A 20,072-nucleotide genomic window follows, 5' to 3' on the forward strand; every position below is an offset into this window, starting at 1 on the left:
AATCATTAGCATATCACAGCATCTTCTTCCTCTCGGTTAAATTTCGCTTCCGTAGTACGTCATCTTCATGGTGTAGCAATTTTAATGGCCAGTAGTGCACTTTCTTCCCATTTCCACTCACAAAAGGAGGCCACGGCAGTCCGATCACAGATTTACTTCAGACTTCGCACACTCACAGTAGTTCATTAGGACAACTAAATGTGCAAGTAATATGGAGTACTACTTATGCAGTTTTGAGAAAGCTTCAAGAGAAATTTTACCCGTCAGTGATGTATTTGTACATTGTCACCATCAGCATGATATGACGGAGATCATGTGGTTAGCATTAAAGGTCTATAATATGTGGATCGAGCCCCACTCATCTTCTTTCTAAATTCAAATTTTTTCAACACTTGTACGTATTACATTTGAAAGGTAATATGATGAAAAGACACGTGTATTCGCATGAACTTTTATTGAATTACCATTGTTATTTTGCTGTTTACTGATTTTTATTATTACAACAAATATTAAGCGACTAAATTACTTCCACTCCATTCTCACTATGTGGCACTGGTACAGCAACAGTGGTAATGCTATAGAGGGAATTCAGTCATGGTTGCAATAAAGATGGTTTTATTAGTTCATTTGCGACGCGTTTCGCCTGTATTGAAAGGCATGTTCAAACAATCAGACTATGGGTAAAGAATCATCTCTTGAAATGAGGGGACAAACGTATAAAATTAATTCCAGGCAACAATGGGCCAAGTCTATGTATAACACTAAAATAAGGAACAATGCCGATGGTCGGAATTTGTACCTTGTGATTCTTTACTGTACTGTGGTAACACACAACCCAATAATGGTAATAAACGAAACCTCTCGTACGGTAAGACAGAAAGTGAGTTTTTTTAAAAACACAGGTTCTTTCAACAGTATGAAAATCATCATATGGAGACAACGCCCCTCAGACACAAAATAGGGCTTGTTTACCTCTGTCATACACGCACAACCTGACGTGCTAGCACTGGCATGACCTCGTGTTTAAGAGGCCTCGTCTCCATATGGTGATTTTTTATGCTATTGACTGAACCCGTATTTGTAAAATGGCACTTCTCGTCTTAGCATGCGAGAGTTCTCCTCTTAACCACAATTGGCTTATGATGTGTCTCCACACTGCTGTACACCTTCACAAGGTACAAATTGCGACCATCGTATTTGTTTTGTATTTTAGCATTATACGTGCACTTGGCCCATTCTTGCTTGTGATTAATTGTATACGTTATATTCTTCATTTCATGAAATGATTATTTACCCATAGTTCGATTGTCTGAAGATGCCTTTCAATACAGGCGAAACTCGTCGCAAATGAAGAACTAACAAAAGCATCTTCATTGCAACCACGACTGATTTCTCTCTCCCTCTCCCTCCCTCTCTCTCTCTCTCTCTAACTCTATATATATATATATATATATATATATATATATATATATATATATATATACTCCTGGAAATGGAAAAAAGAACACATTGACACCATACATGCTCCGGACACTGCGAGAGGGCTGTACAAGCAATGATCACACGCACGGCACAGCGGACACACCAGGAACCACGGTGTTGGCCGTCGAATGGCGCTAGCTGCGCAGCATTTGTGCACCGCCGCCGTCAGTGTCAGCCAGTTTGCCGTGGCATACGGAGCTCCATCGCAGTCTTTAACACTGGTAGCATGCCGCGACAGCGTGGACGTGAACCATATGTGCAGTTGACGGACTTTGAGCGAGGGCGTATAGTGGGCATGCGGGAGGCCGGGTGGACGTACCGCCGAATTGCTCAACACGTGGGGCGTGAGGTCTCCACAGTACATCGATGTTGTCGCCAGTGGTCGGCGGAAGGTGCACGTGCCCGTCGACCTGGGACCGGACCGCAGCGACGCACGGATGCACGCCAAGACCGTAGGATCCTACGCAGTGCCGTAGGGGACCGCACCGCCACTTCCCAACAAATTAGGGACACTGTTGCTCCTGGGGTATCGGCGAGGACCATTCGCAACCGTCTCCATGAAGCTGGGCTACGGTCCCGCACACCGTTAGGCCGTCTTCCGCTCACGCCCCAACATCGTGCAGCCCGCCTCCAGTGGTGTCGCGACAGGCGTGAATGGAGGGACGAATGGAGACGTGTCGTCTTCAGCGATGAGAGTCGCTTCTGCCTTGGTGCCAATGATGGTCGTATGCGTGTTTGGCGCCGTGCAGGTGAGCGCCACAATCAGGACTGCATACGACCGAGGCACACAGGGCCAACACCCGGCATCATGGTGTGGGGAGCGATCTCCTACACTGGCCGTACACCACTGGTGATCGTCGAGGGGACACTGAATAGTGCACGGTACATCCAAACCGTCATCGAACCCATCGTTCTACCATTCCTAGACCGGCAAGGGAAATTGCTGTTCCAACAGGACAATGCACGTCCGCGTGTATCCCGTGCCACCCAACGTGCTCTAGAAGGTGTAAGTCAACTACCCTGGCCAGCAAGATCTCCGGATCTGTCCCCCATTGAGCATGTTTGGGACTGGATGAAGCGTCGTCTCACGCGGTCTGCACGTCCAGCACGAACGCTGGTCCAACTGAGGCGCTAGGTGGAAATGGCATGGCAAGCCGTTCCACAGGACTACGTCCAGCATCTCTACGATCGTCTCCATGGGAGAATAGCAGCCTGCATTGCTGCGAAAGGTGGATATACACTGTACTAGTGCCGACATTGTGCATACTCTGTTGCCTGTGTCTATGTGCCTGTGGTTCTGTCAGTGTGATCATGTGATGTATCTGACCCAAGGAATGTGTCAATAAAGTTTCCCCTTCCTGGGACAATGAATTCACGGTGTTCTTATTTCAATTTCCAGGAGTGTATATATATATATATATATATATATATATATATATATATATATATATATATATATATATATATAGGGTGAGTCACCTAACGTTACCGCTGGATATATTTCGTAAACCACATCAAATACTGACGTACCGATTCCACAGATCGAACGTGAGGAGAGAGAGGGGCTAGTGTAATTGTTTAATACAAACCATACAAAAATGCACGGAAGTATGTTTTTTAACACAAACGTACGTTTTTTTTAAATGGAACCACGTTAGTTTTGTTAGCACCTCTGAACATATAAACAAATACGTAATCAGTGCCGTTTGTTGCACTGTAAAATGTTAATTACATCCGGAGATATTGTAAACTAAAGTTGACGCTTGAAACCTCCGACGTTCAGTTGCGTGTTGTAACAAACACGGGCCACGGTCGGCGAGCAGCATCTGCAGGGACATGTTTACGATGACGACCGTGTTTACGTGTGTGGCTGTGGTGCACTGTTGTGGTTTGGTCTAGCTGTCGCAGTGTCCGCATGTAGCGCTTGCTGCTATTTTTATTCTTCATTCGTCTCCTCACGCAGACCAGCTGTAGTACACCGTGTTACCAGACGTCTGTGATAGTGTAGTGTTGTAGGAACTGTGACCATGGTGTATTCGAGCTCTGAAAAGGCGGAGATGATACTCATCTATGGCGAGTGTCGACGAAGTGCAGCTGAAGCCTGCAGAGTGTATGCAGAACGGTACCCGGACAGAGAGCATCCAACGTGCCGCACATTGCAAAACATCTACCACCAACCGTATGCAACAGGTATAGTCGTAGCACCCAAACGGGTCCGATGAAGCGGGTTTCACAAACCCGTGGCAGTGAATCTACGGAACATGCATTACTGGTCCGTGGACAATCTGATGTGTAGGCAGCTGGGCCAACACCTTGTACGTTGAGATGGCTGAAAATGCACGCTAGACTAACGCAGACAGGCGTGAAGTACTGGAACAGGCTACGTAATTAATGCTATGAAGAAAAGTACGTAGCTGGATTAATACTTATCTTTAATCAATCATTATGGTACATCGCTCTTGAAGATACACAGGAGACTTTAATTACAATCACTGTAAGGCTAATGGCGCCTTGCTAGTTCGTAGCCATTAACTTAGCTGAAGGCTATTCTGTCTCTCGGCTAATGAGAGAGAAAGGCTTCGTACATCTAGTCGCTAGCTAGGTCGTCCGTACAACTGGGGCGAGTCCTTGTTCGTATCACGAGACCTGCCTTGTGGTGGCGCTAGGTCTGCGATCACACAGTGGCGACACGCGGGTCCGACATGTACTAATTGGACCGCGGCCTATTTAATCTACCACCTAGCAAGTGTGGTGTCTGGCGGTGACACCACACAATCCTCGCTGGCTCAGACAGGTAGAGCGACAGCGACCGTGGACTGTAAATGTATGTTGCGGAATCATTGGCGACCACCTCATTGGTCCTCACTTCGTTGCAGGGGCCCAAACAGCTGCAACATACATCGCGTTTCTGCAGAATGATCTGCCAACGTTGCTCGAAAATGTCCCACTGGAAACGCGTCGACGTATGTGGTATCAGCATGATGGTGCACCTGCACATTCTGCAATTAACACTAGGCTGACCCTTGACAGGATGTTCGACGGGCGTTTCATAGGACGTGGAGGACGCATAAATTGGCCAGCCCGTTCTCCTGATCTTACACCTCTGGACTTCTTTATGTGGGGTACGTTAAAGGAGAATGTGTACCCTGATGTGCCTACAACCCCAGAGGATATGAAACAAAGTATTGTGGCAGCCTGCGGCGACATTACACCAGATTTACTGCGGCGTGTACGACATTCATTACGCCAGAGATTGCAATTGTGTGCAGCAAATGATGGCCACCACATTGAACATCTATTGGCCTGACATGTCGGGACACACTCTATTCCACTTCGTAATTGAAAACGGAAACCACGTGTGTACGTGTACCTCACCCCTCATGATAATGTACATGTGCGTCAGTGAAAAAGACCAATAGAAAGGTGTTAGCATGTGGACGTAATGTGCTGTTCCAGTCTCTTCTGCACCTAAGGTCCATCACTGTTCCCTTTGGATCCTTACGTAATTCGGTGCTCTCCGATACACACGATCGAACAGCGGAGGAGTGGTACTCAAGCGTCAACTTTAGGTTACAATATCTCCGGATGTAATTAACATTTTACAATGCAACAAACGGCACTGATTACGTATTTGTTTATATGTTCAGATGTGCTAACAAAACTAACGGGGTTCCATTAAAAAACGTAGGTTTGTGTTAAAAAACATGCTTCCGTGTATTTTTGTATGGTTTGTATTAACCAATTACTCTAGCCCCTCTCCTCACGTTCGGTCTGTGGAATCGATTCGTCAGTATTTGATGTGGTTTACGAAATATGTCCAGCGGTAATGTTAGGTGACACACCCAGTATATATATATATATATATATATATATATATATATATATATATATATACTGGGTGATAAAGTAGTCAATATAAATTTGAAAACTGAATAAATCACGGAATAATGTAGATAGAGAGGTACAAATTGACACAGATGCTTCGAATGACATGGGGCTTCATTAGAACCAAAGAAATACAAAAGTTCAAAAAATGTCCGACAGATGGCGCTTCATCTGATCAGAATAGCAATAATTAGCGTAACAAAGTAAGACAAAGCAAAGATGATGTTCTTTACAGGATATGCTCAATATGTCCACCATCATTCTTCAACAATAGCTGTAGCCGAGGAATAATGTTGTGAGCAGCACTGTAAAGTATGTCCGGAGTTATGGTGAGGAATTGGCGTCGGATGTTGTCTTTCAGCATCCCTAGATATGTCTATCGATCACGATGCACTTGCGACTTCAGGTAACCCCAAAGCCAATAATCGCACGGACTGAGGTCTGGGGACTTGGGAGGCCAAGCATGACGAAAGTGGCGGCTGAGCACACGATCATCACCAAACGACGCGCGCAAGGGATGTTTCACGTGTCTAGCAATATGGAGTATGGGGTGGAGCGCCATTCTAATAAAACCCCAAGTCATTCCAAACATGTGTGTCAATTTTTACCTCTCTATCTACATTATTCCGTGGTTTATTAAGTTTTTAAATTTAGACTTATATATATATATATATATATATATATATATATATATATATATATATATATATATATTAGGCGACTTTTATCTCTGTAGGCAAGTTAAAACTTCATAGAGTGTCTTCAAACTTATTCGTACTTGATTGGCAACAACGAAAAACTGCTTCTCATCAAGACACTATTAAAATATATATCGTCAATTTTCAGCACAGGTATTTACGAAAATGTTACGTTATGCATGAATTGCACCCAAATTGTAGGAAGCAAGAGAAATTCTCCAAAACGTTAACGAGCTTTGTTTTTCCCTAGAAACTCTGAAGTTTCCATGTGCACGCGGAAAAATTGCATTCATTCGATGTAGTAATATTTTAATTTATTTTTTCCATTTCTGTATTGAAAATATCATCCTGCAACTCGCAATGTCGGAAGCTCACCTGACAGTTAATGGTACCATTACTATCATATTCCGCCATGTTGTGACTCATTATATCATTGAATAAATTTATTTACACTTTCATTTGTGGACGTCTGACTTGTCCTTTCCAAGCCAGTCCCTCGTCCTTGGAACCTGCGTCTGCAGATAGAAGCATCTAGGTGAAAATCCGTTCTCGGTACCTCACCCGAATGTAGTTTTATGGAATTTCGGAAATCACTGCAGGTATATATTTGCAGGTACACGTTATGCGTTTGGTCGTTTACTTGTCCATAATTATAAATAACATATAAGTTGAGACGATAAAAATAAGCAAACTACCAAATAACATTAAGCCGCGTTGTTCTCCCATTTTCTTTGAGTGATTATTGTGCCTTGACTGTGTTTGGACGCCAGTTATTAAAACGTTGTTATTCATATTTTTTCTGTATGTAACATATGACAAATCCCATATCATTGTACATGATAAAACGGGTGCTCAATAAACTGAAACTGAAACGTAGTCATGCTGCGATCCTCGTCCTCGGTGACATTTTTGGTTGTCGTCCCGTTGGTCGGGTGGAAGGGAATTGATTAGGTTGTTGATTGGTTCCTCAGCCGTCCCTGAGTCGTGCTGCCGCCCGATTACTTTGTGTTAAGCTTGGTTGCCTGTGTCACCTAAACTGTTGTTAGAGTTTCCTTCCCAGGCCGACCCTTGGAACACTTCTGAGCACTACTATTCTGTTGTTTGTGATAGTGGTTATCTTTTGTAGCAAGTACCGCACCAGGTCTTCAGCCGTATTTTAATTTTGTCTGTTCTGTATTCAGTATATGGCCTTCAGCCAAACCTTATGTGAAGTATTTTAAGATTAGGCCTTCAGCCGTGTTTTATTTACAAGTCTTGTTTGCTCTGTATTTAGCACTTCAGCCACGTTTGTTTTAGAATCTGTGGCTTCCAGTCATAATGTGTAAATTCCTGTCTGTAAGGTTTCTCTTTAATTGTCTTGAATTCTTAAAATGGCCTTCAGTTGTACTGTGTGAATGCTTGTCTTAAGGTTTGTCTTTAATTATTTTGAATAATTGTTTGGGACGTTCAGCTGTCAAGATATTTTAAGTTTTCGTAAGATGGTTTTCTTTTGTACTGTGTAAATGCTTGTCTTTAAAGGTTCCCCTTTATTATGTTGAAATATCATTGGGCTTTCAGCCGAGGAATTAATTCAAATTTTCCTTAATACGGCTTTTAGCCGAAATTGGTAAGTGCTTGCCTTTTAAAGAATTTCCTTTGCTGATCTGAAATATTATTTGGGCCTTTAGTCGAGAAGATACCTTAATTTTACTTAAGTAAGGCCTTCAGCCGTTTGTCTAATTCCTTATCAGTTAAAAGGAATTATTTAGAGATATTTTAATTTTACTTAAGTAAGGCCTTAAGCCGTTCCCCTAAATCCTTGTATTTTAAAAGGAATTATTTAAACTTTATTACTGAGAAGTTACTTGGGCCCTCAGCCGTGAATTGATCCTTGTTGTTTTAAAGAGAAAACTGTGCATTGACATTCGAGGAATAAAGTTGTTCGTTCTTGTGTAACTAACAGTAACTGATCTTGGCCCCTTTCGACAACCTGATCCGCTCTGTCCTGTGAAACCAGATTCCAACCATTAGAAATTCGGTAAAAGTTCACTCAAATTGCACGTATCTTTTTATCATATTAAGATTCGAATGCAATATGTACGAAATACTACTGAGCGTTGCCACCACCAATCGATGTATCGTAGCACGTCTCTGAGAGAAATAATCTGATGTGCGGCACTGGTCAGCGAGAGAGCCGTGTGCTGAAGAAGCGGTTTTTGGAGGGACGGCGCGAGACAGGGCGGAGGGAGCCGAGTGGAGGTCGTGGACTGAAGTGGTACGGTGTCATTCCGTGGCGTTCTGCCTTCCAAGACTGCTGAGCACGGTAGAACACGTCGTTGTCACAGAAGACGCGGGGCGCGGAGATTGTGAGACTCGTTGGGACGTCTGGTGGGAATGGAGCAGAGCGTTCCAAAGGGTCTCGTCTGCTGCAGTAGGATCGGCTGTTGAACGTGTGACTTGTTGGAATTACGTCCGATTACCTACCTGCTGCAGACACCCAGATCAGCTGTTTTCAACGCCGACAAAGAATCCGGTGAGAACGTACTTGATGTGGAATGGTTCGAACTACGGTTCCGTTTCTGTGCAATATTTAAGTGGTGGTCGATGCAGGTTAATTCGACGGCTAGTTCATGACTTCACAGTAATGGTTCCCGCCAGAATCACAACGGTCGCTAGTTGTACTGCCAGTAGCCGATATTTGACCAAGTTCTATAGAGTGGTTCTGCTCAGCCTCCCTGTGTTGTGTTACCGGATTAGCGGAAGTTGTGTCCACTGTGAGATATTCTGTTTATGACGGATCACAATACCCTTGCCTTCCTGGCCGTTAACTGAAAGTCCCGGTTGTATTAACGTAGATGATTATTTTCTGTGCTGTGGATATTGTTTTTATTGTTGTATTTGTACATCTTAAACTGTGAAACCGAACGGGACTACTTGCTTGGGGCCGCTCTGCAGTGTAACTTACTTCCTTTCCGCGGGAAGATTAAAGTGCAAATTTGCTATTAAAATGGTAACGCGTTCGTCCTGGATTGTGCTTGTTTAATTTTAAAAGCGATGTGAGCGAGCGTTCTGAAATTTTCTGGCACTGTCTGCTACTTTTGTACGCTGCCTTTTCCCATGTTAAATTTTGTCGTTGTCTAACCTGACCTCTATCTGCAGTTCCTTCCGAGTCGTTTACCATTCCGGGGGAAGGAGATCAAGTAACATGTTAAAATTAATTGCCTTTTCCCATGTTAAATTTTGTCGTTAGTCTAACCTGACCTCTTTCTGCAGTTCCTCGAGAGTCGTTTACCATTCCGGAAAAAGGAGATCGGTAACATGTTAAAATTAATTATTCATCGCGTTATTACCTCGCTCACCTGAATATTTTCCCGATTTTGCTGTCGGATCCTTGAATTGGTATTTAATTGTTATGGGTATTTCTGAGAGAGTATTTTGCGAGTTATGGACATGTATTGTTTCTGTACATAGTCTAAAGGTCAGTGTGGCGGGTCGGTTGGCCACGCCGCGCCGGTCGTGATAATATACTCCCGCCTGGGCAGCTAAAGTGGTTTGCACTGATTCTGAGGTTTCTTATTTATGATGCAGCTGTTATTTTGTAAGTGCTCTTGTTAGTAACTTTGATACTGCTCTTGGAGCACTTGATTTTCTCGTTTTTGGGTTTCTAATTATTAAATTTAATTATCCTTATGGTACATTGATAATTTTTACTTTATGAACCGTCTGACTACAACTGAATGAAACGCAATTTTCGTGCCATACGCGTTTCGCCTTTATTTTCTGCAAGGCATCTTCAGTGGCAGATTGCGTGGACGATTTTATGCATATTACGCTCCTGTTGCATTTTTAGTGTTGTTCCTCTTCTTATAAATGCCAGTTTGCGGTTTTTTCCCCACATTTCACAGCACTAGGGACTGAACACTTGTTTTGGTGCAAATGTTTTGGTTTCCATTTCATTGCATCAAAACAAGTGTTTAGTTCATAGTGCTGTGAAATGTGGGAAAAAATCATGCTTTCATTTAACATTCTGGCGGTTATACCCGTTATTAATATACCAGCATTCTGCATTTTCAATTGCTTTTCTCTCACTTATATTAATCTCTGGTCTTGCAATGTTAATCACTTAAATATGTTCCGAGAACAATTTGAAATCAACAGCTTTCCTGGATGGCAGTGAGCTGTTATGAATACTTCCTCAGATATCCTCAACCTACTGCCTACCCTCGCTCCGGCCCACAAAAAGGGAGACGGAAGTTCTCTGCTGTCTGGGTAACTGCTTCCGTTATGTAGTGCATCCCTGACCCACTGAAGTCGAGCTCTCCACCCCATAACGCACGCCCAGAAATCTACAGCAATGACCGTCACAACTGGCTCTGGCTGAGACCCTCCACTCGGCTGCAAACCAAAGGTCCCCAATCTACCAGGGGTACGTTGCTGCATATTGTGAACTCTGTTTGCGTCCTATGAGAGACGCCAGCAGTCTTCACACTTCCACCAGCCGCACATGGGAACTGAGGATGGTCTCAGAGTCCAAGCGACCTGCGTCATTGGTGCGAGGGTGCGAGGTGCAGCATTTTGCAAGCTGATACAAGCAACACCTTGCAGACTACTGTTTATTTCGCTAAGGAGGTGCATAACGCGCCTAGTGTTGGAACTCTCGTAGGGTGCTGTAGGGTATAAACCTGCATCTGTACTTCACAAGCTACGATGCAATGTCTTGTGCAAAGTACATTGTGTACCGCAATCATACTCCAGCCCCTACCTGCTCCATTCGCAAATGGTGTGCCAAACGGAAGATTTCCGCTAACACTCGGTACATGTCCGAATTTCTTTTTCTTTTAGGTCTTTCTGAAAGACAGAACTTCGAGGGAGCAATTTTGTTCCTCGGCTCGGGCGTGGGACCTCGGAATTTTGAAAATAAGGCTCTACGCCTTGCAGAACGTCTTTCATTTAGAATGCCCCACAGGTGTTGGTTGAACATTAAACGACGCTCTCGAGCTGGGTGAATAAACCCATGATGAAGCGCACCGCCTTTTTTTAAGCTCCTCAGTTTTTAGTCATCCTGCGCTTTGATCATTTATTAACAATAACATAATAATAATAATAGTTTATAATTACAGGAATAGTTTCTAACTGGTAGGTGAACTCAGGTGGGATACTGTTACATGTCGTATCTGCGACTCAGAGTCCCAAATTTTTCATCCTGGAAATGTTAGAGTAAGGTTAACGATTCACGCCTTGTCATAGAGAAGGGAGTGTCAAGACTCTAGCATAAATGGCGCCAGTTTATTCGAATATGGGAACTTCTGAGAGTAAATATACTGTTTGCTGAAAGATCTGTGGACAAATAAATATCCCATGTTTTGGCAACATAAAATTTTAATCAGAAAGCACTGTAAAAAACGATGAATTAATTTTATGTATTTGGCTTTCTTTAATGGAAAATGCGTTATGGATAAACAGCGTGAAATCGAATAACATTTTTGATTTTATAAATACGATCGCCTAACGCAGTACAAAATAGAGTAAAACTGCTATCATCGAGCTCTTGTAAGGCTTACGAGTGGCCAAACAGCGCCAGATGTAATAAGCTTGTTGTAGCTGGGATTCAAAGTCATGACAAATTTTTTGAAGGGCATCATCTTTATGCCAGTGGCTGTTATAAGTTTTTATTACGCTATTGCAATTTTGGCCTTAGGTCACAGTTGATTACGACCTAAGGCCGAAATTGCAGTAGTTTAATAAAAAATTATAACAGTCACTGGCGTAAAGATGATGTCCTTCAAAAAAACGACAGAAGGCTTATCTTATTCCTTGTTGCCAGAGTTGCTGGAACCCAGTGCCAATGATGTTTTCGGCAATGTTCACAGCGGCGTCGCAGTTCGTGCGCATGCTCGGACCGACCGTGGGCTACCTGTTGGCGTCTTACTCGCTGAGCAGATTTGTTGCACCTGGCCTCACACCCCTTATCGACGAGACAGATCCGCGCTGGATTGGCGCCTGGTGGATCGGTGAGTAAAATATTAACTCTGTTGGTCCAAGCAATATGTAACACTATTGTACACTCCTGGAAATGGAAAAAAGAACACATTGACACCGGTGTGTCAGACCCACCATACTTGCTCCGGACACTGCGAGAGGGCTGTACAAGCAATGATCACACGCACGGCACAGCGGACACACCAGGAACCGCGGTGTTGGCCGTCGAATGGCGCTAGCTGCGCAGCATTTGTGCACCGCCGCCGTCAGTGTCAGCCAGTTTGCCGTGGCATACGGAGCTCCATCGCAGTCTTTAACACTGGTAGCATGCCGCGACAGCGTGGACGTGATCCGTATGTGCAGTTGACGGACTTTGAGCGAGGGCGTATAGTGGGCATGCGGGAGGCCGGGTGGACGTACCGCCGAATTGCTCAACACGTGGGGCGTGAGGTCTCCACAGTACATCGATGTTGTCGCCAGTGGTCGGCGGAAGGTGCACGTGCCCGTCGACATGGGACCGGACCGCAGCGACGCACGGATGCACGCCAAGACCGTAGGATCCTACGCAGTGCCGTAGGGGACCGCACCGCCACTTCCCAGCAAATTAGGGACACTGTTGCTCCTGGGGTATCGGCGAGGACCATTCGCAACCGTCTCCATGAAGCTGGGCTACGGCCCCGCACACCGTTAGGCCGTCTTCCGCTCACGCCCCAACATCGTGCAGCCCGCCTCCAGTGGTGTCGCGACAGGCGTGAATGGAGGGACGAATGGAGACGTGTCGTCTTCAGCGATGAGAGTCGCTTCTGCCTTGGTGCCAATGATGGTCGTATGCGTGTTTGGCGCCGTGCAGGTGAGCGCCACAATCAGGACTGCATACGACCGAGGCACACAGGGCCAACACCCGGCATCATGGTGTGGGGAGCGATCTCCTACACTGGCCGTACACCACTGGTGATCGTCGAGGGGACACTGAATAGTGCACGGTACATCCAAACCGTCATCGAACCCATCGTTCTACCATTCCTAGACCGGCAAGGGAACTTGCTGTTCCAACAGGACAATGCACGTCCGCATGTATCCCGTGCCACCCAACGTGCTCTAGAAGGTGTAAGTCAACTACCCTGGCCAGCAAGATCTCCGGATCTGTCCCCCATTGAGCATGTTTGGGACTGGATGAAGCGTCGTCTCACGCGGTCTGCACGTCCAGCACGAACGCTGGTCCAACTGAGGCGCCAGGTGGAAATGGCATGGCAAGCCGTTCCACAGGACTACATCCAGCATCTCTACGATCGTCTCCATGGGAGAATAGCAGCCTGCATTGCTGCGAAAGGTGGATATACACTGTACTAGTGCCGACATTGTGCATGCTCTGTTGCCTGTGTCTATGTGCCTGTGGTTCTGTCAGTGTGATCATGTGATGTATCTGACCCCAAGAATGTGTCAACAAAGTTTCCCCTTCCTGGGACAATGAATTCACGGTGTTCTTATTTCAATTTCCAGGAGTGTATTTATACAGGTGACCATAAAATTCGAAACACTTTAAACCAGACCGAACAGTACAGCCCTGGGACTTCTAATGTATTCAGAATTTGGTGTTTGAAGCAAGCAAAATGAAAAGATAGATAGGGGATACATATATCTGTTTAACAGATGCTTTCTAGTCGTCGGAGCACTATCATTCAATAGGTCATAATTTGAATTGTCTGAATAGCAACATCCATGGTGACGTAAAAATAACAGACTGTCAAAATTGATTGCCTGTTATCTCTAACAGCAACACCGAGTGTTCCACTTTTATTTACGTATTAGGCTCACTACAGTCGTGAAACTGGTGCCTCCATAGTGTTTGTGATGCCCTTAACGAAAAACATTTAATAGAAGTGGTATTCTCAAAATCCAATCTTCAAGACAATGAAGTTACCGATGGTACTGTGACTGAGACACGAAAAAATATCGGAAGCGACTGACAGGTCTCGGTCACTAAGCAGCAAATCATAGAAAGTGAAAAGGTGAGACAAATCAATGAGGAAATCGGCAAGTGAAGATGGAAGGACTGATTAAGAAAGTCCAACGAGTAACAGAAAGACGCAGCGAAGAATAGATAAGAACCTACAGTGAGCTACGACAACGATGGTGAAGCGAATATACGATACCTGTCGCAAGTGCTGGTTTGGGGCATGATCGCAAGAGTCAGTAGACCTTGGCGGTAATCACCACTCCATGTAGCAACCGAAGACCTGCTCCATCCTTTCTGCTGGTTTTTAAGTCGCAGAGATACTTGATTCTTCCCGTACGGCCTGAAACGCCCGCGACGATGTTCCTGCAGCTGAACTGGTGGTTTTCCGGAAACAAAGCCCACTATCTGGTATTTGGAAGTGGAAACGTCTTGAGTTATGCTGGATCGCGGCAGTGAGAGCGTTGGAGGCTGTACTTGGAAAGCTACTTGGTCGTCTCCGTCTCTTTGTCGATGGCTACTGGTATTCTTGCTGGTTGTCTTGAGCAGAGGTTGTATATGTGTGGTTGTGTAACTGTCAATGGGGGCGTTCTAGTTCTGGGGGTACCATTCTCGGTGGTGGTGACAGCGAATTCCTTCGCTGAGTCGGCCAAGGTTAATCCCTGACCATCGGTGTCTACCACTGCAGCAGGTATCCATGTTGCTGTTGGTCTGTACGAGCTCATCCACACTGTTCCTGGTGAGTAGCGCCCAGAAGGCTGGGCTCGGATTCCCTGGGAATGTGGAACCCAGAGGTGGAGAAACGTATGTGGTAGTATCTCATAGAGGTGTTCCGCTGTGATGCAGTCCTGGATTGGTGTGGTCCTGTACGTGGTCAAGGAAAGTGTGAGTTCTGCTTTAGTTATGACAGTTCCCACAGCTTTCAACATTCGCTACTTAAATACTAGCACCGTTAGAGGATAAGTGGAAAGGCGGAATAAGAAGGTTCTTTATGCCTTTTAAAGTCCAGAATTGGGTACTATTGTCCGACCCTGTAGTTTCGGGAGCCCTTCAATCGCTAGAGTGCTTCCAATACGGTTATTTGGAGTAGGCATCCGTCGTTAGTAGCCGCATAGAGCCTTGAAATGGACCTGAAAAGTCCAGATGAATCTTTCCAAGAGTGGCTGGTGGTGGGCCAGAGGCAAAAGATTAGGGTAAAGCTGCATGTTGCCGGGCACAAGCTGAGCAGCTGTGTACTATGTCTTCCACGTTCCTATATAAACTTGGCCAGTAATCACGTTTTCTCACTAAGGCTTTGACTCGCGACTTTCCCCAGTGCCCATGATGAAGCAGGAATTGTGGCCTTAATATTGCCGGGATGACACATTGCATACTTGCCTCAGTTTCTGTCATGACGACATAGTTAATGGCTGACAGTAAATGCGGGACCAAGTCTAGAGTTTTGAACTTTTGCTTTTGGAAGGAGAGAAGGTAGATTATGATTTAACGTCCAGCCGACATCAAGGTCATTAGAGACAATGTATGTGGACCTCCTGTCAAGCATGCATTGCGTGTCTTAATATGGGCTCCCATTGCACGTCTGCAACTTTTAGAGCTGCCGTTACGTGAAATCCCTCTACGCTCTCCTTTCTGCATTTATTTGAAAATATAAGCTTTCTTTCTGGTCTGTGTCTGGCCCCACTGTAAGGGGCAATGGGGCATCCATGTTGGCTTGTTGCTCTGCTGGCTTATACTTAATTGTATGATTTAAATTATCTCTTTCTTTACCAAAATACACTCCTGGAAATTGAAATAAGAACACCGTGAATACATTGTCCCAGGAAGGGGAAACTTTATTGACACATTCCTGGGGTCAGACACATCACATGATCACACTGACAGAACCACAGGCACATAGACACAGGCAACAGAGCATGCACAATGTCGGCACTAGTACAGTGTATATCCACCTTTCGCAGCAATGCAGGCTGCTATTCTCTCATGGAGGCTTGCCATGCCATTTCCACCTGGCGCCTCAGTTGGACCAGCGTTCGTGCTGGACGTGCAGACCGCATGAGACGACGCTTCATCCAGTCCCAAACATGCTCAATGGGGGACAGATCCGGAGATCTTGCTGGCCAGGGTAGTTGACTTACACCTTCTAGAGCACGTTGGGTGGCACGGGATACATGCGGACGTGCATTGTCCTGTTGGAACAGCAAGTTCCCTTGCCGGTCTAGGAATGGTAGAACGATGGGTTCGATGACGGTTTGGATGTACCGTGCACTATTCAGTGTCCCCTCGACGATCACCAGTGGTGTACGGCCAGTGTAGGAGATCGCTCCCCACACCATGATGCCGGGTGTTGGCCCTGTGTGCCTCGGTCGTATGCAGTCCTGATTGTGGCGCTCACCTGCACGGCGCCAAACACGCATACGACCATCATTGGCACCAAGGCAGAAGCGACTCTCATCGCTGAAGACGACACGTCTCCATTCGTCCCTCCATTCACGCCTGTCGCGACACCACTGGAGGCGGGCTGCACGATGTTGGGGCGTGAGCGGAAGACGGCCTAACGGTGTGCGGGGCCGTAGCCCAGCTTCATGGAGACGGTTGCGAATGGTCCTCGCCGATACCCCAGGAGCAACAGTGTCCCTAATTTGCTGGGAAGTGGCGGTGCGGTCCCCTACGGCACTGCGTAGGATCCTACGGTCTTGGCGTGCATCCGTGCGTCGCTGCGGTCCGGTCCCAGGTCGACGGGGACGTGCACCTTCCGCCAACCACTGGCGACAACATCGATGTACTGTGGAGACCTCACGCCCCACGTGTTGAGCAATTCGGCGGTACGTCCACCCGGCCTCCCGTATGCCCACTATACGCCCTCGCTCAAAGTCCGTCAACTGCACATACGGTTCATGTCCACGCTGTCGCGGCATGCTACCAGTGTTAAAGACTGCGATGGAGCTCCGTATGCCACGGCAAACTGGCTGACACTGACGGCGGCGGTGCACAAATGCTGCGCAGCTAGCGCCATTCGACGGCCAACACCGCGGTTCCTGGTGTGTCCGCTGTGCCGTGCGTGTGATCATTGCTTGTACAGCCCTCTCGCAGTATCCGGAGCAGGTATGGTGGGTCTGACACACCGGTGTCAATGTGTTCTTTTTTCCATTTCCAGGAGTGTACATGTGGGGGTATGTGTCTGTTTATTTGTTGGTTTTTTATTTGGCAACTGAACTGTATGTATCTATAATAGATTACATACAATGCGTAAGAGCAAGTGGTTTGGACTGCAAGTGGTGTAACCCAATGAGTTCGACTACACAGCACGTACTCACACAGACCGCATCAGTTAATGCTGAGAAAATTGTAAAGTTCGAAGTAGCTGGATATTTGAACTCTCGAATGAATAGTTTACGAATTGGTAACACCAACTAACAGATTTGACCTTTAAAGTAACCCTCGAGTATAAACTTGACTTCTATCTGGTGGAAACCATTTCCATGAATCACGAATAATTACGTTGAATGTCCAAAGATAAAATTCTGACATGATATAAAGATGCAATTACCTATCCTTAATTGTGAGCGGAAGAACTGTGTAACTACATAATCCGTCGAATAGTTGTAACTCATGAACTCTCATACCAGACACACAGTTTTCACTTATTTAATGAAGTTCAATAATATTTTACGTTGATCTCAAGAAGCTGCTGCGCCCCCTGAAATTCTTTAGTACGATGCATGCCGTGCAGATACATCATGGGCCTACCTGGGTGCCATGGTGAATTGTCACAAATAAATTCGGAGTTCATGGAGCAGAATCAGTGTGATTTACAAGTTAAATTGTCCATTGATGACAAGAGGAATAATAAGACTGTGTAGAATTGCAGATTCTTCCACACAAGCGAATTATATGCAACTCCAGTCTATACAGTAGCAGCCACTCAATGATAACGGTTCTTGGTAAGTCAAAAATTAGTTTTGAAGACGCACCTTAATTTCATTCATGTATTGGGTAATCTTCTTATAGCATTCTCCATACATGTGACATTCTTTCATTTCCACTTAACTTCAAACGTGAAATTTCTCTTACGTGCCTAAGATAACTCACGACAGTTAACAAGAAATATTTCAGTGTAGGCCACGTCTACCATCATGAACGATTAAATCCTGACTCCTCCTTCTAAGTCTTACTGCACTTAGCAATTACCTAAAAACTAAGAATAACGAAGAAGTCAGCGATGTTAGTGCACCGAATAATGTCTGCATAAGTATGCATTTGATTGACAACAATCATCAGTTGCAGCTGGTCAGCAATAACTTAACTGCCTTAATGTAGTGATGGTCCCGTTTCGTTTCTGCTATTGTTTTCCACTTTTCCATTTTAAACGATTCACCAATTGTATGTCTGTTTCGTACCACGCCTGCGCTTGAGTCGTGTCGTCTTCAGTACTAGTATTCACTATTACACAGTTTTGCTGTTTGTCTTCCCGGTCGCGCAGCACGAGGGAATGGCTGTTATGAAATTTTGTAAGCAATTCCACGGAGTATGTGAATTCTCCCTCTTCCTTTTTATTGCATTTTACATGTTTCATTATATTAGTAGCGTTTCGTGTCCGTTTGTGTTTTTCGGACTGTCTTAGTTCCCTTTTTACTTTTTTGACACGAAATCTTTGGTTCCATGAGAATACTGGGGTGAGGATTACCTCAGATGATTAAGTGATTTTGTCTGTAAATAACGTCCTGTTTCCTCTGGCTTGAGTTGTTTTAATTTTGAAAGCTTAGACCCATAGTTCCTTATCTAATATTTCAGACTTGGGGTGCTCTCTCTTTCCCATGTAACAGATCCTTTTAACTATTACAGCTTACACCGGATGATGGAAGTGTAACAGTTCCGGAAAAGGTCGTGTACCCAATAAAAGATCGTGGATTAAGCCGCTATCCTGCAGTTCTTTTTCATTTTTCAAACCATGATGTTTCTACTTGTCTGACTCTGCTGTTGGCCCCACAGGATGGGCGCCGCTGTCGGCGTTGGCTCTGCTGCTGGCTGTGCCGCTGATGCTGTTTCCCCGCGAGATGCCGGCCACGCGGCAACGCTCGTCCAAGTCGCCACGTCGAGTGCTGGAGAGGTCACTAGCCGGTACGTCATCCTAGTACACACATTCTACTAGTAAAGGCTATACCCAGTGCGGGCTTTCAAACGATAGGAAATGATAGTGTGGTGGTGGCCCTCAACTGAGGACCCTTAGACTCAGAGTTGAAACATTAAAACTTTTGTGTGGTTTCGTCGTCTAGGGACTGGGATACGTAGTTGCCGCATTACAAGCCAAATACTGCTGAGGCTACAGCATATGATAAGAATACACACATTAATCGAATGGTCGAAGGTTTCTGTGACTCGGCAATTGCGAATTATGAAAGTAACATACAAATTTATACATGAAAGATTACAATTAAATAAAAACTGCCGGTACTATCTTAACGACTTTCTATGATGAGTGCGATAGTAGAAGTACATTTGAGAATACGATATATTTCTGCAAAACACTTATTGGTGTCGATGATCCAGCAATCAAATAAAATATAAGTTGAAACTACCTGTGAGATTAAAACTGTGCCGGATCGAGACTCGAACTCGGGACCTTTACCTTTCGCGGGCAAGTGCTCTACCAATTGAGCTAGTCAAGCACGACTCACGCCCTGTCCTCTCAGCTTTACTTCTGCCAGTATCTCGTCTCCTACCTTCCAAACTTTACAGAAGCTCTCCTGCGAACCTTGCAGAACCAGCACTCCTGAAAGAAAGGATATTGCGGAGACTTGGCTTAGCCACAGCGTGGGGGATGTTTCTAGGATGAAATTTTCACTCTACAGCGGAGTGTGCGCTGATATGAAACTACCTGGCAGATTAAAACTGTGCCGGACCGAGACTCGAACTCGGGACCTTTAACTTTCACGGGCAAGTGCTCTACCAACTGAGCTACTCAAGCACGAGTCACGCCCCGTCCTCTCAGCTTTACTTCTGCCAGTACCTCGTCTCCTACCTTCCAAACTTTACAGAAGCTCTCCTACGAACCTTGCAGAACCAGCACTCCTGAAAGAAAGGATATTGCGGAGACT

General features: G+C 45.3%; 1 protein-coding gene across 4 annotated transcripts in view; it reads left to right on the plus strand.

The window, feature by feature from the left end:
• LOC124797735 (solute carrier organic anion transporter family member 74D-like) overlaps window positions 1-20,072 on the plus strand; it is a 139,434-nt gene that overhangs the window by 42,738 nt on the left and 76,624 nt on the right. For 3 of the 4 annotated variants that reach the window (XM_047260808.1, XM_047260809.1, XM_047260812.1), the window contains 2 exons: window positions 11,915-12,055; window positions 18,967-19,095. In XM_047260808.1, coding sequence (XP_047116764.1) covers window positions 11,915-12,055; window positions 18,967-19,095 — 270 coding nt within the window. The remainder of the gene's footprint in view (window positions 1-11,914; window positions 12,056-18,966; window positions 19,096-20,072) is intronic. The other variant, XM_047260810.1, reaches the window with a different exon arrangement.

Source organism: Schistocerca piceifrons, chromosome 1 (genome assembly GCF_021461385.2).
Source record: "Schistocerca piceifrons isolate TAMUIC-IGC-003096 chromosome 1, iqSchPice1.1, whole genome shotgun sequence".
NCBI lineage: Eukaryota > Metazoa > Arthropoda > Insecta > Orthoptera > Acrididae > Schistocerca > Schistocerca piceifrons.